Source organism: Oryctolagus cuniculus, chromosome 6 (genome assembly GCF_964237555.1).
Source record: "Oryctolagus cuniculus chromosome 6, mOryCun1.1, whole genome shotgun sequence".
Classification (NCBI taxonomy): Eukaryota; Metazoa; Chordata; class Mammalia; order Lagomorpha; family Leporidae; genus Oryctolagus; species Oryctolagus cuniculus.
The window spans coordinates 119214226-119239473 of NC_091437.1; the positions used below are offsets into that span (position 1 = coordinate 119214226).

The 25248-nt window shown below is 41.5% G+C and overlaps 1 protein-coding gene across 9 annotated transcripts in view; it reads left to right on the top strand.

The window, feature by feature from the left end:
* The window catches only part of TMEM67 (transmembrane protein 67), a 123102-nt gene that overhangs the window by 23296 nt on the left and 74558 nt on the right, over positions 1–25248 (top strand). For all 9 annotated transcript variants that reach the window (XR_011389224.1, XR_011389225.1, XR_011389226.1 and 6 more), the window contains 12 exons: positions 4795–4951; positions 5529–5652; positions 6875–6980; positions 9952–10008; positions 10098–10196; positions 14938–15036; positions 15299–15385; positions 16369–16468; positions 16563–16702; positions 20221–20361; positions 23426–23506; positions 23980–24096. Coding sequence is in view for 2 of the 9 variants with exons in the window: in XM_070075288.1 (XP_069931389.1) it covers positions 4795–4951; positions 5529–5652; positions 6875–6980; positions 9952–10008; positions 10098–10196; positions 14938–15036; positions 15299–15385; positions 16369–16468; positions 16563–16702; positions 20221–20361; positions 23426–23506; positions 23980–24096 (1308 nt within the window). In the remaining 7 variants the exon portion in view is untranslated. The remainder of the gene's footprint in view (positions 1–4794; positions 4952–5528; positions 5653–6874; positions 6981–9951; positions 10009–10097; positions 10197–14937; positions 15037–15298; positions 15386–16368; positions 16469–16562; positions 16703–20220; positions 20362–23425; positions 23507–23979; positions 24097–25248) is intronic.

Consider the following 25248-nt stretch of genomic DNA (forward strand, 5'->3'; position numbering starts at 1 on the left):
AGAGAGATCTTTCATCCGATGGTTCACTCCCCAGTTGGCCACAATGGCCAGAGCTGTGCTGATCCGAAGCCAGGAGCCAGGAGCTTCTTCCAGGTCTCCCATGCGGGTGCAAGGGCCCAAGGATTTGGGCCATCTTCTATTGCTTTCCCAGGCCATAGCCGAGAGCTGGAAGGGAAGAGGAGCAGCCAGGACTAGAATTGGCGCCCATATGGGATGCCTGCACTTCAGGCCAGGGCATTAACCCACTATGCCACAGCGCCGGCCCCATGAATGTTAAATTTTCATAAATAACTGTGTGTTTGCTTCCACCTTTATTAGTTTTATTTGCTTTATTTTACATTTTTTCATGATTTATCTATTTACTTGAAAGAGTTACAGAAAAGGAGGGAGAAACAGAGAAATCTTCCATCTGCTGGTTTACTTCCCAAATGTTTGCAACAACTGGGGCTGGGCCAGTCTGAAGCCAGAAACCTGAAACTCCATCCTAGTCTTCCACATGGGTGGCAAGGGCACAGGTAGTTGGACCATCTTCCTCTGCCTTCCTGGACACCATGGGCAGGGAGCTGGATCAGAAGTGGAGCAGCCAGGACTTGAACCAGTGTTCTTTTGATTGCTGGTATCGCAGGCTGTAGCTTAACTCACTGTGCCACAGGGCCAGTCCCTGGACTTACAGGTTTTAAAATATAATACCCAGGGCTGGTGCTGTGGTATAGCAGGTAAAGCCACCACTTGCAGTGCCGGCATCCCGTATGGGCATCGATTTCAGCCCCAGCTGTTCTGTTTCTGATCAGCTGTCTGCCAGTGTTTGGGGAAAGCAGTAGAAGATGGTCCAAGTGCTTGGGCCACATCCACTTGGGAGAATTAGAAGCTCCAGGCTCCTGGCTTTGGGTCAGCCCACCTTCCACTGTTGTGGCAGTTTGGAGAGTGAACACGTAAATAGAAGACCTCTCTCTCTCTCTTTCTTTCTCTCTTTCTCTCTCTCTCTCTCTGCTTCTGCCTCTCTATAACTCTGCCTCTCAAATAAATTTAAAAGAAAAAACAAACATAATACCTACTTCTGAGCATTTGGAATAAAGTAAAATACTGCTTTATTTTTAGTATCTAATAAAAATTAGTTATCCTACCTCCCACTAGCAAATAAAAATGCTTCCTTGTCTCTCCATACTTTGCCCTCTCTATATAGACTTTTCTCCTCTCTTCCTGCCCTGTTGGTCCTTCTTTTGGTAACTATTTTGAAATTAAAATATGCACAAAAGAATAATCCTGTTAAATATAAGAGTGGGAATAAGAGAGGGAGGAGATGTGCAGTTCGGCACGTCAGACTTAACCCCTAATGGTAGAGTTAGAAACGTGCCAGGGGATTCCAATTCAATCCCATCAAGGTGGCATGTACCAATGCCATCTCACTAGTCCAAATGATCAGTTTCAGTTCACAATTGATCATAATGATAGGATTAAGAGTCAAAGGGATCACATAAACAAGACTAGTGACTGCTAATAATAACTGATAGAATTAAAAAGAGGAGAGAATGATCCAACATGGGAAGCGGGATACACAGCAAACTCATAGAATGGCAAATGTCCTAAACAGCACTCTGGCCTCAGATTCAGCCCTTAAGGCATGCGGATCTGGCTAAAAAGCCCATGAGAGTATTTCAGGCATGGAAAGCCAAGACTGGCAAAAACAAATAAACAAACCAACCAATCTAAATGAAAGATCTCTGCGAGTGATCCCAGCAGAAAGAACGGGCCATCAAAGAAGGAGGTACCTTTTTCTGAAGGGAGGAGAGAACTTCCACTTTGACTATGACCTTGTCTAAATAAGAGTGGAGTTAGCGAACTAAAGAGGCTTCCATAGCTTAGGCAACGCATGACAAGAGCCTTGGGTGATTACTGACGCCATAAATAATAGTGTCAATTGTTAAATCAACAACAGCAGTCACTGTACACTTACTCCCCATGTAGGATCTCTGTCCTTAATGTGTTGTAGTATGTGAATTAACAGTATAACTAATACTCAAACAGTACTTTATACTTTGTGTTTCTGTGTGGGTGCAAACTATTGAAATCCTTACTTAGTATATACTAAATTGATCTTCTGTATATAAAGATAATTGAAAATGAATCTCTCAGAAAGGGATGGGAGGGTTGCAGGTGGGAGGGAGGTTATGGGGGGAAAAAGCCGATATAATCCAAAAGTTGTACTTTTGAAATTTATATTTATTAAATAAAAGTTTAAAAAAGAATAATCCATTAAACATTTATTTTTTAAAAGATTTATGTATTTATTTGAGAGGCAGAGTTATAGATAGAGAGGGAAAGAGAGAAGTCTTCCATCCACTGGTTCACTTCCCAAATGGCCACAGTAGCCAAACTGGGCCCATTTGAAGCCAGGAGCCAGGAGCTTCTTCCAGGTCTCCCACATGGGTACAAGGGCCCAAGCACTTGGGCCATCCTCTATTGCTTTCCCAGGCATGTTAGCAGGGAGCTGGATCAGAAATGGAGCAGGCAGAACTCAAACCAGCGCCTATATGGGATGTCGGCATTGCAGGCGAAGGCTTAACCTACTACGCTGCAGTGCTGGCCCCAGCATTGAACATTTAAGAATGAGGCTGGCGCTGTGGCGCAGCAGGTTAAAGCCCTGGCCTGAAGCCCCAGCATCCCATATGGGCACCAGTTTGAGTCCCAGCTGTTCCTCTTCCAATCCAACTCTCTGCTGTGGCCTGGGAAAGCAGTAGAAGATGGCCCAAGTCCTTGGGCCCCTGCATCTGCATGGGAGACCCGGAGGAAGCTTCTGGCTCCTGGCTTCAGATCAGCACAGCTCTGGCTGTTGCGGCCAACTGGGGAGTAAACCAGTGGATGGAAAACATCTCTCTCTGTCTCTACCTCTCTCTGTAATTCTGTCTTTCAAATAAATAAAAATAATTCTAAAAAAAAAAAGAATGCTGTTTGATAAAATGTTTTTACATATATCAAGCAACAAAACCACAATGAAAAATACCATCATGGAAAACAGATTGGAAGAAAATAAACATTTTTAATGGTGGTCATCTCTGGATGGTGAGATTAGTTTTTTTCTTTTTCATATTTTCTAAATTTTTTACCATGAATATGAATTTATTGTCAAAATGATTTATATATTATTAATATTTACCTTGAAATGTTATTTTGTGTTTATAATAGGCTGGAAGAATCAATACCTGTTAAATACCTGCTGCTGTGTGCTCAGCATGTTTTCATTGTTAACCCACTTGATACTTAAATTAAATATGACAAATTTGTATTACCTAGGCTTCACAGATGAGGAAATGGTACTCAGGACGATTAAGTGGTTTTTCTCAGTCTTGCTTCAGGTAAACTGTGGAGCTCGAGAGTTCTGTTAGGTTTAAAACTGATACTTCATTCAACTTGGCTACAACTTTTTAAGTAGTTCACTGATGAGAAGGCAAAATAGTTACATAGAGAATTACAAGGAATGTGATAATTATTGTTCTGTAGATGTGTATATGTACCAGTTCCTGGGAAATATTGAAAAGCTTCACAGAATGAGTGATACTTGGACTTTTACAGTGAATCAAAGTTTGCCAGCAGAACCCTAAGAGGAAGAGACTGTCAGGCAGAAACCACGTGTACAACATTAGAGAGACATAGAGTAAGCATGACAGAGTAGGCAAGTAGATTTGAACGGATGACTACAGACCAGCAGGGAGCTATGAGAAGTAAGCCTGGCTCTGTTAAGGGGAGCCAAATCAAAGACGTCATTACATATCATGAAAAAACTTGAGACTTCATCCCATAGATCAGTAGTTTTTAAACCTTTTCACTGATGTACGTTTAGTGTTAAAATAGGGACAGTCATTTGTCGCAACAGTTAAAACACTGCTTAGAATGCTTGCATCCCATATCAGAATCCTGGCTCCACTTCCCATCCAGCTTTCTGTTAATGCACACCCTAGGGAGACAAAGATGATGACTCAAGTTGTTCAGTTCCTGCTACCCACATGGGAGACCTGTTGTAAGTTCCTGGCTCCTGGCTTCAGCCCAGCCCCGGAAATTACAGGCATCTGGGGAATGCACCAGTGGATGGAAGCTATCTCTGCCTCTCTGTCTGTCTCTCTGTCTCTGTCTCTCTCTCTTATTCTGCCTTTCAAATAAAATGAGAATTAAAAAATAAAAAAATGAAAGCATAGATAGCTTCTCTGAGTTATATAGGTCAAGAACACAGTGGGGCTTTTTGCTGTTAGTTTTTGTTTGTTTGTTTGTTTGTTTGTTTTTAGATTTATCTACCTATGTGAAAGTCAGGGTTACAGAGGGAGAGAGGGACAGATAGAGAAAGAGAGAGAGAGAGATCTTCCATCCGCTGGTTCACTCCCCAAATGGCCGCAACAGCCAGGGCTGAGCCAGGCCAAAACCAGGAGCCAGGAGCTTCTTCCAGGTTTCCCAGGTGAGTGCAGAGGCCCAAGCACTTAGGCCATCCTCCACTTGCTTTCCCAGGCACACCAGCAGGGAGCTGGATTGGAAGTGGAGCAGCCGGGACTTAAACTGGCATCCATATAGGATGCTGGTGCTGCAACCTGCTGTGCCACAGATTTGGCCCCTGCTATTAGATTTTTGGGCCCTTATAAAAGAACCACAATATAATATTCATGTGGAAAAGACACATGAAAACACACATATACAAGAGAATTTAATGACTTTATTTTGCAAAACTAAAAAAAAAAAAATTCTTAAAGATAATAAGCATGGCTTCAAATTTTCAGTTGCAATGCATTTACTTTTAATTTTGTTTTTCAGTGTGAGATCCCTATCTCTAAGATCTTGAATGATTTCCCCAGTCCTATATTTTATGATGTGTACCTTGAATATACTGACGAAAATCAACAGCAATATATTTGGGCTGTGCCTGTGTTAAACCTAAATCTTCAACACAATAAAATATTTGTGAACCAAGGTGAGACATGCGTATATACCACTTGTTCTCTTAGCTGGAAAAAAAAATCAGTAAATAACTCAGTCAACATAATAATTTAATATAGATCACTATAAGAAGGATTATGGATTCTTATATGAATTTATACAGTATGTTAAAAAGTAAAACAATATGTTCTTAGACATTTTTTACTAATTAGATTGTCTGGTATATTGTTAAGAAATTATAATATAGCTAAGACGATATCTTGAGAAAAATATTTAGAACTACAAATTGGGACTTTTTGTTTCAGCTGTTAGTGATCAATTTTTTGGCTAAATTAATATTTTTGTTGTTGCTTATGTTTTCAAATCCTGTTTTTTAAAATAATTTTCAGAGAAATGCCTTCCAAATTGATGGAAATTCTAGTCAACAGACATTCAAGTGAGGTGGAGATTGCCATTGCCAGGAATGTCTTAGAGCAGTGGCTCTTTGCAGCCCTCTTATCTAAAATAAAATTTTAACTCTATATTTTTAAATTTGTTCAGTAAACTACTTGAGACCCATCATGAACTATGAGGATTTTTTTTAATTCCCTGTTTTGTTTCTATAATAAAAGATAGTAACTCGGGCAAGTGGCTTCTTACTCGACGCATTTTCTTAGTGGACGCAGTAAGTGGACGAGAAAATGACTTGGGAAGTCTACCAAGAGTAATTCGAATTGCTACTCAGATATCACTGAGGTAAACAAACATCTAATGACTAAATTCGGCTAAGAAAATATGGGCAAATGTTATAAAGAAAAGTGTTTACTAGTAATTATCACATGAAACAAGATACAAGATTTTTGAGATAATCTATGTGGATTGATATAGACCAGTAAAGTTGAAGAGCCGGGAGAAAGGGTAATTTGTGGCCTAAGAGTCTGAGGAGTTTGGTCAGAATTCATCCTCAAGTCTCCATTCTAGACCTGTTTAATTAGAGGGATTGAAAAGGTAGGGAAGGAGAATACTAGTGACTGAAATGGGCATTTTAGAAACAGCCTGCCAGGTGATTGTTGATAGTTCAGCCTTCCCATCCTCATTTCCTTTAATGACTGTTGTAGCTTGGCCCAGATTTACCTAGGATAACCTAAATGTGAATCCTACCTTACAGTTGTATCATACAAGCCAAATTCCTCTGTCTTTTTCCTGTGTGAGACTCCTATATCTAAGATCTTAACTGACTTCCACCCTAATATTCTATGATGTGCAGTAGGTTGACACTTGAAAGCACTGCAAATACATGTTATTTTTTCCACTGTTACTTCATTTTGATTCTCGTAACAGTCTTATAAATTAGGCATTATGGAAGCTTGGTCATGTCTTGCTGCAATCTAAATGTACTGTGTTTTTAGTATTCTTTCAAGATGCCAAGGTGTAGCCCTAGTAAAAATGAGATTGAGCCTATTTAGGTGTTACTTGTTCTTAATAAAACCACACTGGCCCCTAGTGATTGACACTTCCCCTTTTGAGTTTACAAACTATACAGTACTAACACATTGAATTTGGCAAAATGTTCACCTGTATGTGCATAAACAGTTCTAGATTTGATACATTTTGTTAAGAATTCATCTTTCTGTTTTTAAAATCAGGATCCTGTCTACCTTTTTTTCAGCATCATGTAGCATTATCTTGAATATTCCTCAAAGATGATTCATAGTACTTCAGTGATTTCACTTGTAAACTACGTAAGACTTGGATTAAAAAGAGTTTTTGTTTCAGTATATTTTAATATTAAAATTTTCCAGCTAAGGTTAACTTGTGTTGCTACCATTTATTTAATCTTCTCTGGTTCTTATTAACTGATTGGTTCTGAGATCATTAAGACAATCTATATTAAATTCAAAAGAAACTACCAATTAAATATATGCCTAAGATCTTAGACGTATCTATCACTGTGTTTCTAAACATTTTCCTTAAATAGCATCCACCTGGTACCCAATACAAAAAGTGGAAACATCTACCCTCCTTTAATCACCATTTTGTACAATGACGTTGATGTGAAGGATCCCAACAGCCAGTCTGTGAAGGTGAGTTCTTTACTAATCAGTGTCCTTATTTGTGTAAATGTAAAAATGATACAGTTTACATTATAGCCAAAAGACAGTCTTTTTCTCAAGTTTTCAAGAAGCCCTTCTTTTTATATCATCAAGTCTTAATTATTTTTTTACTAGTAACGATAAAAGGTGATTTCTTATAGATCTTGAATATTAAAAAAGGGGGACTGAGTTAAGTTTTTCAGTAAAAGATTCACCAGCATTCGAGTGTCACTGTTAGGGATCCTGGGATGTGCTGTGACAAGCAACATATGTTCCTGTTCACCTTGCTTCTCTTCAGATTTTGTCTCCTTGTCTAATTAATCCAGGAACTCAGACTTTACAGTGGGTGTTGTGCCTCGGTGGGTTAAGCCACCACCACTTAGGACTCCCGCATCAAATAGGCATGCCAGTTTAGTTCCTGCTGTTCCTCTCTTCTAACCCAGCTTCCTGATGGTGTGCCTAGGAAGAAGTGTATGACAGTGCAAGTATGTGGGTTCCTATCAACCGCGTGGGACACCTAGATAGAGTTCATGGCTCTTGGCTTTGCCTGTCCCACCACTGGCTGTTGGCAGTCATCTGCGGGAGTGAAACAGCAATGGGAGCTCTTTCTGTCTGTACCTCTATGTGCCTTTCAAAAAAATAAATAACTTTTAAAAATTCTGCATCAGTTTTAATCACCATCTAGGTCTTTGCTCTTATCACAACAAATAACCTTGCTTTCTAGTTTACTAAACAGATCAGTGCCATCTAATATAAATTCCCTCAGATTTCCTGTTGATACTTCAGAATCTCTGTTTTGTTATCCCTCTCATTTCTTGTTGCTTTTTCTAGGAAACAAAGTCCCCTCCTCTCCTTATCTAATCTTATGCCTGTACTTGCAGTACTTTCTCCAACATCCCATTTCTCTGCTAACCCCTGTTTAGCCTGCCTTTCTGCTAGTCTGTTTCCTTTGCTTATAAAAACTCCCAGGATGGGGCCAGCATTGTGGCACAGCCCATTAAGCTACCACCTGTGGTGCCAACATCTCATGTGAGCACTGGTTTGAATCTTGGCTGCCATCCACGTTGGAGACCTGGATGAAGTTCCAGGCTCCTGGCTTTGGTTTTAGGCTCCTGGCTTCCACATGGCCCAACCTTGGCCATTGAGGCCATTTGGGTAGTAAACCAGTACATGGAGAATCTTTCTCTGTAACTGCCTTTCAAATAAATAAGTAAATCTTTAAAAAGATAAAAATAAAAAACCCCTCAGGTTGTTTTATCTTAAAGATAAGCTAAAACAACAGACCAAACAATAAAATCTTTCCTCAGTTCTGCCAGCTCTTCACCTTGTCATCAGATTTCATTATTCTACTTCATTATTCTCCATCTGGATCTTGCCATTTTCTTTCTTTGAAAACCTTTTTAAGAAGGGCAGCAATGAATTCCATGTATAATGGCTTCATTTCTTCTTATTTTATTATTTTTAATGATTTATTTCTTTATTTGAAAGGCAGAGTTAGGGAGAGATTGAAAGAGACAAAGAGAGATCTTCCATCTGCTGGTTCACTCCCCATTGGCTGCAATGGCCAGGGCAGAGCCAATGTGAAGCCAGGAATCTGGAACTCCACTCAGGTCTCCCATGTGGATGGTAGGGATCCACTTACTTGGGCCATCTCCACTGCTTTCCCATGCACATTAGCAGGGAGCTGGATCAGAAGGGGAGCAGCCAGGACTGAAACCAGTGCTCGTAGGGGATGCCAAGCATTGCATGCGGCAGCTTAACCAACAGTGCCACAGTGCTGGCCCCAGGGCTTCAGTTTTTGAACTTAACATTTGTGCAGCATTTGACACTGTACTCTTGACCTCTTCCTTTTTCTAGAAACCCCTTATTCTATGGTCCTGGTAGTATTTAGGTATCTTGTGTGTCCTTCCTTTCATAGTCCTGCTTTTTCACCCTTCCCTGGTTGTTCTTTCTCTTGTCTCAGTATAGTGGTATCCTTAAGAGTCTTGTTCAGATTTTTTATTAATCTGCCAATTTAGAATATGTCTGTTAGCAGTTGCCAGATTCATTTTTTTTTTGAGTTAGAGATACTGTTTAATGTTTTCATTATAATGATTCTTTGACACAGGCATTATTCCCCTCTTTAAGAAAAAAAAAATATTGACCAGTAGACACTAGACCTCGCAGTGAAGATAATGGTTAAAACATCTGCATCTCATATCAGAGTGCCTTGCTTCAGTTCTGGGTTCTGGACCCCAATTGCAGCTCGTGAAAGGAGCAATGATGGGTCAATTCTTTGGGTCCCTGTCATTCAATGGGAGACCTGGATTGAGTTGGCAACTCTTGCCTTCAGCCTGGCCTCACCTTGGCTGTTACAGTCATCGGAGGAGTGAATCAGAAGATGGAAACTCTCTGCTGCCTCTTTCTCTGCTTCTCAAATTTAAAAAGAACCAGAGCCCTTCTTTCTAGGCCAAATTCTTTTTTTTTTTTTTTTGAAGATTTATTTATTTATTTGAAAGTCAGAGTTACACAGAGAGAGAAGAGGCAGAGAGAGGTCTTCTATCTGCTGGTTCACTCCCCAGTTGGCGCCCATATGGGATGCTGGCACTGCAGGAGGTGGCTTTACCCACCACACCACAGTGCTGGCCCCAAGCCAGGCCAAATTCTTGATACACAGTTCCTCCATTACAGAAGTCTGTCAGAAAATATGATTAGTTTAGCTTGAACTACTGTTAACGAGGCTAACTTATCTCCAAGTGAACCTTTCCTTTTTTTAATGTGTGTTTTCAGGGGATATTTAAAGCAGCACAAAAATTTCTTAACAGCAAATCTCATTTATGTGTAAACACGGGTCAACTCTAGTAATACGGAGAAGTTAAGAATCTAGCATTTATGGTAGAATCCAGCAACACGTGTTTAATAATAAAAGTAGATTTGTGAGACACAATTTTAGCATGGCTAATTTGTTTTGTTTTAATATCAGGTTTCTTTCTCAGTCACATATGAAATGAATCAAGGAGAAGCACATGTCCAGACAGATGTGAGTTTATTTTAACCTCTTAAAATATCTACAGTCTATTTTTAATAAAAAATTAATATCAGTTATAAAATGTTCTTTTTGTTTTTTAGATTGCTTTGGGTGTGTTGGGTGGGCTAGCTGTTTTATCATCTCTTTTGAAGACAGCAGGGTGGAAGAGGCGCATTGGGAGTCCCATGATTGATTTACAGGTATGCTATCAGGGATTTTCTAAGTGTATAAGATGTCATCAGAAAGTTTATAGAAAATGCATATTAATGAAAAAAAAGCTATGTATAAATTTACATATTTTTGCATCCAAGTGAACTTTTAATTATAATTTTCCACAAACCTTTTAAGTTCCTTCATAGTTGTGTCTGGATTCTTCTCAGAAGACACAGCTAGAGAATAAATAAGAAAGTTGCCTTGAGTTTTTCTAGAACACATAGAATAGGTATCACTGCATCACAGAGTATGTGGTACTGCTCATTTTCTTCCCACCAATCTATACTTATATCAGCTGTAATTTTTTTAAGATGTATTTATTTATTTGAAAGGCAGAGTTACAGAGAAGCAGAGATACAGAGAGAGACAGGTCTTCCATCCACTGGTTTACTCCCCAAATGTCCACAATGGCCAGAGCAGCAGTAATGTTCATGTTTCTGCACATCCTTTCTAACACTAGATGTGACACTTCTTTGATTATTCTTTATATAATTTTTAGTTGTTATGGTTTTTTCTTCTATTAATTGTCTGTTTATATCCTTTACCTGTTTTCCTTTTTTTTTTTTTTTTGACAGGCAGAGTGGACAGTGAGAGAGAGAGAGACAGAGAGAAAGGTCTTCCTTTTTTTGCCGTTGGTTCACCCTCCAATGGCCGCCGCGGCTGGCGCGCTGCAGCCGGCGCAACGCGCTGATCCGATGGCAGGAGCCAGGTACTTATCCTGGTCTCCCATGGGGTGCAGGGCCCAAGTACTTGGGCCATCCTCCACTGCACTCCCTGGCCACAGCAGAGAGCTGGCCTGGAAGAGGGGCAACCGGGACAGAATCCGGCGCCCCGACCGTGACTAGAACCCGGTGTGCCGGCGCCACAAGGCAGAGGATTAGCCTAGTGAGCCGCGGCACCAGCCCCTGTTTTCCATTTTTAAAATTTATTTTATTTATTTGATAGACAGAGGAAGACAGATACAGGGAGATTTTTTACCCACTTGCCCACTTCCCAAAGCCCAGAAGAGCCAGGGCTGAGCCAGGCCAGAGCCAGGAACCAGGAACTCAGTCTGTATCTCCTGTGTGGGTGGCAGGAACCCAACTACTTGAGCTATCACCTGCTGCCTCCCAGGGTGCATTTTAGCAGGAAACTGGATCTGAAGTGGAGTTCCTGGAACTTGAATCAGCCACTCTGGTATGGGATGTGGTTGTCCCAAGTGGCTACTTAAATGCTTTGCCAAATGCCTGTCCCTGTTTGAATGAGTTCTGTTGTATTTTCTAAATATTAATCCTACTTTGATTTTTGCCAAATATATGATGCCTGTTTTATTTTTCATTCCTGTGGTCTTTTGTTTAACAGAAACTTAATTTCCCTATTGTCACATGTGAATATTTTTTCATGTAAAGATATGTACCATTAGGATTTTGTTTAGGAAAACCTTCCCTATCTCAGCATCACAAAAATATGCTTACACATTTTATTTTTTCTATTATTTTTTAAATGTTTAGTCATTTATTTTAAAGACAGAGTTATAGAGAGGCAGAGGCAGAGAGAGAGAGGTCTTCCATCCACTGGTTCACTCCCCAGGTGGCCGGAGATATGCTGATCCGGAGCCAGGAGCCAGGAGCTTCTTCCCAGTCTCCCACACGGGTGCAGGGGACCAGGGACTTGGACCATTTTCTACTGCTTTCCCAAGCCATAGAACAAAGCTGGATCAAAGTGGAGCAGCCAGGACTCGAACCTGCAGCTCTATGGGTTGCCGGCACTGCAGGCAGTGGCTTTACCTGTTAAGCCACAGCACTAGCCCCTTTCCCATATTTTCTTTATTTGGCTTTATAGTTTTACTTCTCATTTGTTTTTTAAAATTTTTACTTATCTAACATTTTAAAAATATTTACCATGTACCAGATATTTTTTAAAGCTTTTCGTGTTATTTTAATCCTCACAATAGCTCAGTGAAGTTAAGTATTACTATTGTTATTTCCATTTTACATATGATGAAATTGAGACAGAGATTAAATTTTCTACTCAGTTTTTACTACAACTTAGTAATAGCTATTTTGATTTTACTGTGAAGAACATGAGAAAGGCTGTATAGTAACTATTTAAACCATAGCCGCTTCCTGACTCCAAAGCCAAAGTGCTAAGGAATCAGAGCAGGGGGCATGACTTACTGTTTGAGATGATCAAGTAAGGCTTCCCAGAAAAGTGAGGTTTAATTTAGGTTATTGATTCTTTCCACTGTAGTTGCAGAGGGCCCATGCTAGGCATGTCTTAAGTGCCCAGCACTCTACCAGACACTGGGAGATGTAAGTCCCTAGACAGAGGTGTTTTGAATCTTCAGAGCTCAGGAGACTTTGCCAGAGAGGAAGGGAAGACTATTTTGTGTAATAGTGTCCATTTTGGGGGCCTGCGCTGTGGCACAACAGGTTAAGCCACAGCCTGCAGCACTGGCATCCCGATTCACCACTTTCCATCCAGCTCCCTGCTGATGAGCATGGGAAACTGGCAGAGGATGGCTCAAGTGCTTGGGTCCCTGCACCCATATGGGAGACCTGGAAGGAGCTCCTGGCTTCAGACCAGCCCAGGTCCAGGTCTAGCTATTTTGGCCATCTGAGGAGTGACCCAGTGGATGGAAGATTTTCTCCCTCTCTCTCTCTCTCTCTCTCTCTCTCTCTCTCTCTCTCTGTAACTCTGCCTTTCAAATAAATAAATAAATCTTTTAAAAAAGAAGATGACCATATTTCTCTCCTTCCCTGTCTCCCTCTCTCAATCCCTCTCTTTCTTTTTTTAAAAAAAAAAGGTTGATTTTGGTTCATGTTTTAAAGGACATTGTAGGTTATGAATTTTTAACTTAGTGAGTAGTCATTGTACCTTTTTAAATTTTTTAAATATTTTATTTATTTATTTGAGAAGTAGAGTTGCAGACAAGAGAGGGAGAGTCAGAGAGAGAGGTTTTACATCTACTGGTTCACTCCCAAAATGACTACACCGGCCAGAGCTGGGCTGATCTGAAGTCAGGATTCCAGGAGCTTCTTCCAGGCCTCCCACGTGGGTGCAGGGGCCCAAGCACTCAGGCCATCTTCTGCTGCCCTCCCAGGTCATAGCAGAGAGCTGGATTGAAAGAGGAGCAGCAGGGACATAAGCTGGTGCCCATATGGGATGCCGGCACCCCAGACAGAAGCTTATCCTGTGCCACAGCGTTTACCCAGTAATTGTACATTTTTAAGAAGGGGAGCAACACAACCTGATTAATGTTTTAGGAAACTAATTCTAGGGCCAGTGTTGTGGTATATCAGATAACGCCAGTGCATACAATACCAGCATCCCATGTGGGTGCTGTTTCATGTCCTGGCTCCTCCACTCCCAATCCAGCTCTCTGCTAATGGCCTGGGAAAAGCAGCAGAAGATGGTCCAAATGCTTAGGCCCCTGCCACTCATGTGGAAGACCTGGAGGAGGCTGCTGGCTCCTGGCTTCGGCCTGACCCAATCCAGGCTGTTGCAGCCATCTGGGGAGTGAACCAAAAGGTGGGAGACCTATCAATCTGTCTCTCTTTTTCTGTAGCTCTTTCAAATAAATAAATAAATCTTAAAAAAAAGAAGAGAAGAAACATCAAGAAAGCAAGAAAAGGGAGGGGAGGGGAGGGGAGGGAGGGAGAGGGAAGGAAGGAAGGAAGGAAGGAACGAACGAACGAACGAACTCTGGTGATAGTGAAGAGGGTAGTTTAGGGTCGAGGGTTCCCCTCTGAGGGAAATGAGGAAGCAGGTTCAACTTTCTTAGGCAGTGAAATAAGAAGGGTTAAAAAATGACAGAGGAGCCGGCGCCGTGGCTCAATAGGCTAATCCTCCACCTAGCGGCGCCGGCACACCGGGTTCTAGTCCCGGTCGGGGCGCCGGATTCTGTCCCGGTTGCCCCTCTTCCAGGCCAGCTCTCTGCTATGGCCAGGGAGTGCAGTGGAGGATGGCCCAGGTGCTTGGGCCCTGCACCCCATGGGAGACCAGGAAAAAGCACCTGGATCCTGGCTCCTGCCATCGGATCAGCGTGGTGCGCCGGCTGCAGCGGCGGCCATTGGAGGGTGAACCAACGGCAAGGGAAGACCTTTCTCTCTCTGTCTCTCTCTCTCACTGTCCACTCTGCCTATCAAAAATAAAAAAAAAAAATAAAAAAAAAATAAAAAAATGACAGAGGATTTTTTGAAAGGTAAGGAACCAAAAGGTATCTAGGAAGGGGCTTCAGTTGCTCTGAAATTTGTAGCTAGTCATACACAAATATATGAAACAAGGCTTCAGGCTTGAAACTGGGTGAATGATGTGTTACTAAAAGTGGTAGTGCTGGAACTGGCACTGCGGCGTAGCAGGTAAAGCAGCTGTCTGCAGTGCCGGCATCCCATATGGATGCCGGTTCAAGTCCCGGCTGCTCCACTTCTGATCCAGCTCTCTGCTATGGCCTGGGAAAGCAGTAGAACATGGCCCAGGTCCTTGGGCCTCTGCACCCATGTGGGAGACCCAGAGAAAGCACCAGGCTCCTGACTTTGGATCGGCCCAGCTCTGACCATTGCAGCCATTTTGGGAGTGGACCAGTGGATGAAAGGCCTCTCTCTCTCTGCTTCTGCTTCTGCCTCTCAGTAACTCTGCCTTTCAAATAAATAAAGTAAATCTTAAAAAAAAAAAAAAAAAAAAAGTGGTAGTGATACTGAAAGTGGTAAACAGATTGAGTCTTTAATAGCTGTCTTTTTTTAATTGCAGACGGTTATGAAATTCTTGGTGTACTATGCTGGCGATCTGGCCAATGTTTTCTTTACCATCACAGTGGGAACAGGTCTTTATTGGCTTATTTTCTTCAAAGTGAGTGAGTTTCTGAATTTTACCTGAATGCCAGTATGTGAATGACTGGAAAAAACTGTTTTTATAAAGGAAATGTTTTTATTTGAGGTCATTTCTGATCGACAGTATTAAAATCGTGCTAAACTTACCATTCCCTGGGTATGCTGAGTTTATGGAGTGCATGATTATCTCTTTGTATGCTTGTTTCTCTTTTAGGGAGTTATAAATTGTATGCAGTAAAAACCTTGGGTGATCATATTTAATCAAGTCATTTTTATTATAGGCACAGAAGTCTGTCTCTGTTTTGCTACCAACACCAGTCCAGGAAGAAGACTTTGTAATTTATGTGGGATGTGCTTTTGCTCTGAAGGTAAGTTTCAAAGGAGAGCTTTCCCAATTTAAAAGAATTGCTAATAGATTAATGAGCCTTTAAAATTAAAATGCTTTGAAAATCATGGGTGTAAAATTTACCTTGGTTTTGAAAGAGAGCATGTATTACTTTGTTTTACATAGGAAGTTACTTTTAAAGTCTGGTGATGATTTCACAATGGAACAAAATGCCCTCAGGCATGAATTTTTGTTTCTGATAATCAGAAAAATCAGAAAGGTACCACTCTAGATGGATAAAATGCTGAAATATCAAAGTTACTTTCTCTGTCTCTGTATTCCTTTCCTCTTCTTCCTGCGGCCATGTTCCCCTGGCTCTACTGTCCTCTCTCAGTGTGTGTGCCTCTTTGATAGCTTTCATCCCATTGTGATGTGATTATTAGGTATCTGCTTTTCCCAAGGAACTGGGAGCTCCTAGGTGAGAGGTTTCATCCCGTACTCACACTGTTGTCTTTTGTTTGATCAGGAATGCATCTATTAGGAAGGATGCCTCTGTATAAACATGCTGCTTCTATATGTGAGAAAAAGTTACAACTTAGTTTTTAATAAATTTTAATACCAAAGATAGTAAAAAAAATAAAGTGAGAGCATACTAAAACTTTAAATAGGATAAGCAAATTACAAATGAAAAATATCTTTACATATAAGGAAGTCAGATGCATTATGAAACAGAGTATGCTTCTAGAAACCTTGGGAATGAAACTCAAGTATGTAAGTCCCCTCTGTAAGGAGAAGATAGGAAGTCTCCTTGTTTTATGTCCATGTTTTAAAGAAAGAAAGAAAAGAAAGTGAATCTGGTGATTCTACTTTGAAAAGCTTCTAATGGTCCCCTAATAGTATATATAATTCCATATGAAGTCAATCTAAAAAATTGTATGTTCTCATGTTTATAGTATGTTTCTTAAAGAATCAATTGCAGACTTAATTTTGATGCTTTTCAGATGTTTTATTGTATGTCATTTTCAGGCTGTGCAATTTTTGCATAAACTCATGTCCCAGATTACCATAGATATATTCTTTATTGATTGGGAGCGACCTAAAGGGAAGGTTCTGAAAGCTGTTGAAGGTAACTAAAATCACTGTTTTTGCCACAGTTCTTCAGCTATCCTTGCAGAGCAGAGAAGATGAAACTATTTTACTCATTTTGTCTCCCTGACCAGGTGAAGGTGGTGTACGCAGCGCCACTGTTCCAGTAAGCATATGGAGAACATATTTTGTAGCAAATGAATGGAATGAAATTCAGACTGTGAGAAAAATTAATCCACTCTTTCAGATACTTACTGTTCTCTTCTTTTTGGAGGTATAAACTGTTGGATGTAATTGTATACAACTTATAGGTACTTCATAAATGTGAGGATAATTCAACTAAATTTTCATGACAGAGTGTTTGTTTGTTTGTTTGTTTATTTTTGACAGGCAGAGTGGACAGTGAGAGAGAGAGACAGAGAGAAAGGTCTTCCTTTTCCCGTTGGTTCACCCTCCAATGGCCGCCGCGCTGCAGCCGGCGCACCGAGCTGATCCGATGGCAGGAGCCAGGTGCTTATCCTGGTTTCCCATGGGGTGCAGGGCCCAAGCACTTGGGCCATCCTCCACTGCACTCCCTGGCCACAGCAGAGAGCTGGCCTGGAAGAGGGGCAACCGGGACAGAATCCGGCGCCCCGACCCGGACTAGAACCCGGTGTGCCAGCGCCGCTAGGCGGAGGATTAGCCTAGTCAGCCGCGGCGCCAGCCTGACAGAGTGTTTTAAAAGTTGAAATATTGTTATCACACCATTTAACAGCAAAGACTCTGGGCCGGCATGGGGTGCAGTGAGTTATACCACTGCTTCCAATGCCAACATCCTGCTGGAGTGCCAGTGTGAGTCCTAGCTGGTCAACTTCCCATGCAGCTCCCTGCTAATGCGCCTGGGAAGACAGTGGGTGATTACCCAAGTGCTTAGGCCCCTGCCCACCCACTGTGAGACCTGAATGGAGTTCCAGACACTTGACTTCAGCCTGGACCAGTGCCAGCCTCTGCAGCCATTGGGGGAATAAGTCACCAGACAGAAGATCTCTTTCTCTATCTCTCTGTCACTCTGCCTTTCAAATACATCTCAAAAAAATAATAAAAATAAAAGACTTTAAAATTATGATGAAATACAAAAGTTTGCTATCTTAACCAATTTTTTAAAAAATCTATTAATTCCATTTGTCTTATGAATTTTTAAAAGATTATTTGTTTGTTTGTTTTAAAGTCAGAGCAGAGCTAGCACTGTGGCACAGTGGGTTAAAGCCCCAGCCTGCAGCACCAGCATCGCATATGGGCACCAGTTCAAGTCCCGGATGTTCCACTTCCAATCCAGCTCTCTGCTAATGGCCTGGGAAAGCAGTAAAAGGTGGCTCAAGTGCTTGGGCCCCTGTACCTATGTGGGAGACCCAGAAAAAGCTCCTGGATCATGGCTTCAGATTGGTTCAAGCTCTGGCTGTTGCAGCCATTTGGGGAGTGAACCAGTGGATGGAAGACCTCTCTGTCATTACCTCTCTCTGTAAGAAAAAAAAATTCAAAAACATAAAATAAATATTTTTTTTAAAAAAAAAGACAGAGCAACAGAGTGAAAGGAAGAGACAGAGAGAGACAGATTTTCCATCTACTACTTTACTGGCCAGGTCTGAGTCTGGCTGAAGCCAGGAACCAGGAACTCCATTGTGGTCTCCTAAATGGGTGTTGGGGATCCAGGTACTTGGGCTGCTTCTCCTACCTTCTCAGGCACATTTGCAGGAAGCTGAATCAGAAACATATAGTAGCCAGGATTCAGACCTGCACTTTGATATGGGATGCTGGTGTCGCAAGCCTTAGCTTAACCCAATGTGCAACATTACCACCCACCCTTCCTTTTTTTTCCCTCGACAGGCAGAATGAGAGCTCCAATCTGCTCGTTCACTATCCGAATAGCTGCAGTGGCCAGGGCTGGGCTGGAGTGCAAGCCACGAGCTAGGAACTTAATCCAAGTCTCCCACAGGGGTGATGGGAATTTAGTCTCTTGAACCACCATATTCCTTCCCGGGACCCATGTCAGTAAGAGCTGGAGTGAGGAGTGAAGCCAGATATCATACCCAGTTCTTGCAATATGGGACGTAGGTGTCTCAACTGGCATTTTAACACCTAGGCCAAACACTCACCTTAAAAGAGTATCTGGGCCGGCGCCACGCCTCAATAGGCTAATCCTCCACCTGGCGGCGCCAGCACACCGGGTTCTAGTCCTGATCGGGGCACCGGATTCTTTCCCGGTTGCCCCTCTTCCAGGCCAGCTCTCTGCTGTGGCCCGGGAGTGCAGTGGAGGATGGCCCAGGTGCTTGGGCCCTGCACCCCATGGGAGACCAGGAAAAGCACCTGGATCCTGGCTCCTGCCTTCGGATCAGTGCGGTGCGCCGGCCACAGCGCGCAGGCCGCGGTGGCCATTGGAGGGTGAACCAACGGCAAAAGGAAGACCTTTCTCTCTGTCTCGCTCTCTCACTATCCACTCTGCCTGTCAAAAAAAAAAAAAAAAAAAGAGTGTCTGATCAACTTTACAAGGTGTATTATTAAAAAGTTTACAGTCAGGGGCCGGTGCCGTGGCTCTCTTGGCTGATCCTCCGCCTGAGGTGCTGGCATCCCATATGGGTGGCTGGTTCTAGTCCCAGCTGCTCCTCTTCCTGTCCAGCTCTCTGCTGTGGCCCGGGAAGGCAGTGGAGACCAGAAGGAAGCATCTGGCTCCTGGCTTCAGATCAGTGCAGCGCCGGCCGTGGTGGCCATTTGAGGGGTGAACCAATGAAAGAAGACCTTTCTCTCTCTCTCTCTCTCTCTCTCACTGTCTAACTCTACCTGTCAAATAAGTAAAAAAAAAAAAAAAAAGTTTACTGTCAAGTTTGAAAAATACTAGATCAAATAAAATGTAAAACTTCCCAGAGCCTTTATTCTGCATTGATGGGAGGCATGAATGTGAGTGTAAATGTGCAGACCAAGCTTATTTAACAATGGCTTCCTTTTATTAAAGAAAGTATTTTCTTTAGAAGACATTTGGGCTACCTCGTTGAGTATAAGAAGTATGAGGTATAGGCCGGCACCGCAGCTCACTAGGCTAATCCTCCGCCTAGCGGCGCCGGCACACCGGGTTCTAGTCCCGGTCGGGGCGCCGGATTCTGTCCCAGCTGCCCCTCTTCCAGGCCAGCCCTCTGCTGTGGCTAGGGAGTGCAGTGGAGGATGGCCCAGGTGCTTGGGCCCTGCACCCCATGGGAGACCAGGAAAAGCACCTGGATCCTGGCTCCTGCCATCGGATCAGCGCGGTGCGCCGGCCGCAGCGCGCCGGCCGCGGCGGCCATTGGAGGGTGAACCAACGGCAAAGGAAGACCTTTCTCTCTGTCTCTCTCTCTCACTGTCCACTCTGCCTGTAAAAAAAAAAAAAAAAAAAAAAAAAAAAAAAAAAAGAAGTATGAGGTATAAAGCCTTGCATATGTGAAGTAAGCATGAAGTATTTGTTTAACTCATTGGTAGTTTACTGAAGAAAGTTTTTATTCTTTTAACAGAAATATTTGCGTTTTGTCAATATGTATGACAATAAGGTTATATTTGGCTCTTAATGGTACTAATAAGGACAATCCAAATGAAGTAACTAAATATTTGTAATAAATGCTTTGTAGTTAAAATGTTAGATGTTAATTATTTATATGTTTTGCTGTTGGTATGAACTTGGATATTATAGTTTTTTAAGGTGAAGGGTAGAGAGGAGTATTCCATTTTCGTTATAGAGAGGAGTTTTCTTTGTCCACACCTGTTTTAATTTTTTTTCCTTTTTTACTCTAGGTTGTGGGATTCAAGAACTTAGCATTAATGGACTCGTCCTCTACTCTTTCCAGTAGCCCGCCTGGCTACATAGCTCCTTATAGCCGCATTTTGAGATATGCAGTGTCCACTGCTCTTTGGCTAGTCATTGGAGTTATACAGGTAATCACAGATTATACTTTTAAAACATTGCCTTTCTGTATTTATACTTCTGCTTACATAGTGATTACCCACAGATATTGACCACATCCTAGTTTCTGTAGCAGAAAGGCGACAAAAGCAGTAACAGTAATGGCCAGTTCTTATAGTGCATTAGTATGCAGGCACTGTGCAAAGTAATTAATTGCTTTACACATTCTAACTGCTTAATCTTTATAGTAATCCTCAGAGATGTGTTCTATTAGTATTTCCATTTTTCAGATGAGGAAACTGAAGGACAAGAAAGTTAAATACTTGCCTAACATCACTGCAACTAATAGTGGCAGAACTTGGAATTTGAACCCAGGTGGCTTGATGTGAACTGAAGAGTATTTCAGAATCTTTAGCTTTCTGGTCATAGGACAGACTTCTTTTTTAGTTATATTTATCTATATAAACAGCTAAGCTACTCTAAATATTTTCTTTTCGTTTAAAATATAACTTATTGTTTGCATTTATTCATGTATCATTAAATGTCACTCTAATTGCTAGTACTCCTTGGGGATTTCCTTTGAAATATTGACATGACTGAAACTAAAAGTAACCCTCAGCCTCATGTCCCATGGCTCTAGCAGAGGTTCTTGTCTGTGCTTACTTCCTTGATCTTATTAAAGTCAAAAAATGAAAATAAGAAAAGGAAAAGCAGCAGCCAGTAAAGAATTCAATTCTGATATCTGCACTTCTTTCTCTTGCTTCCAGATACTCCCATGAATAGAAAAAGCTTTTGTTTGATTAAACATTTTTTTAACTTTTATATACATATTTTTTTATTTGTTAAGATTTATTTATTTGAAAGTCAAGAGTTATCGAGAGGAAGGGAGAGATAGAGAAAGAGAGATCTTCCATCCACTGGTTCACTCCACAAATGTCTGCAATGACCAACATTGGGCCAAGCTGAAGCCATGAGCCTGGAGCTTCTTCCCAGTCTCCTACGTGGGTACAGGGACTCAAACTTAGGCCATCCTCCTCTGCTTTCCCAAGCATGTTAGCAGGAAAGTGGAGCAGCCAGGATTCTAACTGGCACCCATACGAGATGGTGGCATAGCAGGCGGCAGTCTAACCCACTACGCCACAACACCGGCTCCTTCTTTAACTTTTATAATCAGCTAATGAAGCTAGGACCTCTAAGAGAACAGGTTTAATTTCCTGTAGCCTGATAAATAAATATGAGTGTATTTACCTTACCTAACACAGCTTATTTTTAAAGATCTTTTGGGATTAAAATCCCTTTAACAGAGCTTTTACCTACAGAAGTGGACCTAGGTGGTAGGTGTTCTGTAACCTGAGCCTTTTTTAGTTGACATATTTATTGATGAGACTTGTTCAAACTTGAAGCTACATGCATAGAGCTAGTGAGAGTTTAGTTAACAACCAGAAAAGGAAGACAAACTGAAATTAGAATACAAAATAAGATGGGATAAAAGGAGTGTGGGGTTTGATGTTTATCATCAACATAGTAAGGAAATACTTTGTGCTTAGGCCAGTATGTAGAGAATTTAAAGGAACATCCCCTGAAGTTTTTCATATTTGATTGACCATAACAAGAGAACAGAATAAAATAAGAGTGACTGAAATCAGAGAACTTTGTCTCTGATGAATAGGGAGAGCAGAGGTCAGCAGTGTACAGCTAGAATATGAATTGTTATTGCTGTTGGGACTCAGAAGCCTGTCACCGTGCTCTTCCACTTGGAACTTCCATCTCCAAGGTCACCTCATGGTCCCCGATGGCTGATGCAGTTGCAGGAGATCGTCAGGGAAGATGAGGCTCACTTCCTCTTTACAGCCTTTTTCAAAGTGCCTACCATTCACCATCTCCTCGGCCAGCACCTGCTTGCATGGCAACACCTAGCTGTGCTGACTTCCTGAGCTAGTCAGCTGTGTGCTCTGCTCAAAGGAAGGGAGAAAGCGGAAAGGATTGTTGGGAGAGCAACTCGCAATCTTGGACAGCAACATCTAGCCTTGTTCTCACTTCACTGTCTGACAGGAAGGTGTTTTCTCTCCATGGTAGTGGTCTAAGATTATCAATGTTTTGTTCTTCAGATAAGCATATGAGTTCCTTTAACATCTTGTTAAAGTTATATATTTGTCTAAACTCTTTTTGATTCCAGTAATGTCAAGCTTTCTCATTTATTTCTTTTATGTCCCTAAATCTAGCTTCTTTTACTTTCATGTTATATTCTGTAATTTTTGAACTTTAAATATAGCTGTTTTTTCATGTCCTTTAAAGGGATTTAAAAAATATGTATGTAGAGTAGTTTGGAAACTATTCTCCATAGTCAATAGTTGTGTATTGTTTGGGGGCGCTGTGCTGAGCTCACAAATGTGCTGTAACAAGTACAGGTTACAAATTGTGGCAACTTCTGTGAAGCGAATCAGCAGTCCGGTGGAGGTGAGGGAGGTGGAAGTTGGGGTAGGTGACAGCGGGAGCAGCTTTCAAAGAAGGGAGTAGGAAATGTTACCCTTCTCTGAAAGATACGTAGAAAGGTCTATGAAAGGAAATTTCCCTTCCAGTAATGTTATTAGCATGTCTAAGAAGGCACTTAAAGAAATCCATTTGAATATTTAGCACTGTCTTAGTCAAAATAGAATACTAGAAATATGATTTTGTGTGTTCCTCTGTCAGAGGAGATTAATTTGAAAAGCACAGTCTTCTACTCATTTGGAATTTAGGAAATGAGCAAAATTGCTGAACCAGACATAATCTGGCCATTAATACCTGGGTTTGTCCTAAATTTTTAAAGACTTTTTCTTCCTTCTGACACATTTGTCTTATCTTATTTTAATGACTCAGAAAAGTATGTAAAAGTCAAAGTGTGGTCCCTCAGTGATTCTTAACACAAGCCCAAAACCCTCCTTCCTCTGACAGAGGAGTCAGAAATGACAAGTAGGATATTATCCTCGGGGAACTGTTAAGATGCCACTGTGTTCTTACTGGGAACTTCTCTTTTCTTAAAATACTATACTATGACTGTAAAAGAAAATTGAAATCTTAAAAGTTGATAAGTATGAACTTGGCTTAATCTTTCAGATCGTGTTCTTTGCTGTCTTTTATGAGAGATTTGTAGAGGATAAAATTCGACAGTTCGTTGATTTATGCTCTATGAGTAATGTAAGTATTTTATGACTTTTCTTGCAAATGCTATTTTTCCCTTTTTAAAGGACATAAGTACATTAACAGAGGCTTTAAAAGTGATTTGGTGTGATTGCATTTTAAACTAATTTTTCTGATTGTTAATTCCAGAGGAGGTTATAATGAGCTATAAGTTTTAGTACTTACTGCCTAATTTTTTATCTTTATTTGCATTTATTTAATAAGAATTTCCTGCACTACCAAATAATGCATTCAGATGATGGCCCCTGAAAATGTTTTCATATATCAAATTGTCTCCTTTCTTAGGAAGTAGCTTTGTTCTCCTTTCCGTCTGCTACTTTGTTATCATTTATTACCTTTCTATCCTCCACATATATTTCTTAGGAATTTGTTCTTCATTATTTTGGGAGAAAGGAAGCAATTTTAAGAAAAGTTTAATGTTTCATTGTTCTGCAAATTAGCTGCTAATTGGTCCTCTTTTCTTTTTGTAGATATCAGTGTTTGTGTTATCCCATAAATGTTTTGGATATTACATTCATGGTAGATCAGTACATGGGCATGCAGATACTAACATGGAAGAAATGAATATGAATCTTAAAAGAGAAGCGGTATGAATGTATTCTATGTCTTTATTTAAGAGATGAGTTCTCTTTTCTTAATGTTTGATATTTTATGTGTGTGTGTGTGTATTTTTTAAATCCTTGTTGGTCACTTTTTTTTTCTGATTTATTTATTTATTTATTTGAAAGAATTACACAGAGAGAGGAGAGGCAGAGAGAGAGAGAGAGAGAAAGAGAGAGGTCTTCCATCCAATGGTTCACTCCACAATTGGCTGCAACGGCCAGAGCTATGCCGATCCGAAACTAGGAGCCAGGAGCTTCTTCCAGATCTCCCAGGTAGTGCAGGGACTGAAGGACCTGAGCCATCCTCGGCTGCTTTCCCAGGAACATGAGCAAAGAGCTGGATCATAAGTGGAGTAGCCAGGTCTTGAACCAGTTCCCATATAGGATGCCAGCCTTGCAGGCTGCGGCTTTACCAACTGTGCCACAACAGCGGACCCACAAACCAATTCTTTTTTTTTTTTTTTTTGACAGGCAGAGTGGATAGTGAGAGAGAGAGAGAGACAGAGAGAAAGGTCTTCCTTTTCCCATTGGTTCACCCTCCAGTGGCCGCCACGGCTGGCGAGCTGTGGCCGGCGCACCGCGCTGATCCAAAGGCAGGAGCCAGGTGCTTCTCCTGGTCTCCCATGGGGTGAAGGGCCCAAGCACTTGGGCCATCCTCCACTGCCTTCCCGGGCCACAGCAGAGAGCTGGCCTGGAAGAGGGGCAACCGGGACAGAATCCGGCGCCCCGACCGGGACTAGAACCCGGTGTGCCGGTGCCGCTAGGTGGAGGATTAGCCTATTGAGCCGCGGCGCCGGCCATACCAGTTCTTAAAAAAGAAAAAAAAACTTTAGAAAAAATCTGAAGATTTAATGACTAAATGTTAAATTACATCGGTGAATGATTAATTTTGTTAACTATGTTTGTATCCTGATTATTTTTAAATCATTAGCAGAGATAAATACAGAAGTATGAGGAATCTTCAGAAAGTTCATGGAAAGTGCATATGATAAAAACTATGCATGGGGGCTGGTATCTTAGCACTCTGAGTTAAGCAACAGCCTATGATGCCAGTGTCCCATATGAGTGCCTGTTCAAGTCCTGGCTACTCCACTTCCAATCTAAAGTGCCTAGGAATGCAGTGGGTATCCCAAGTGC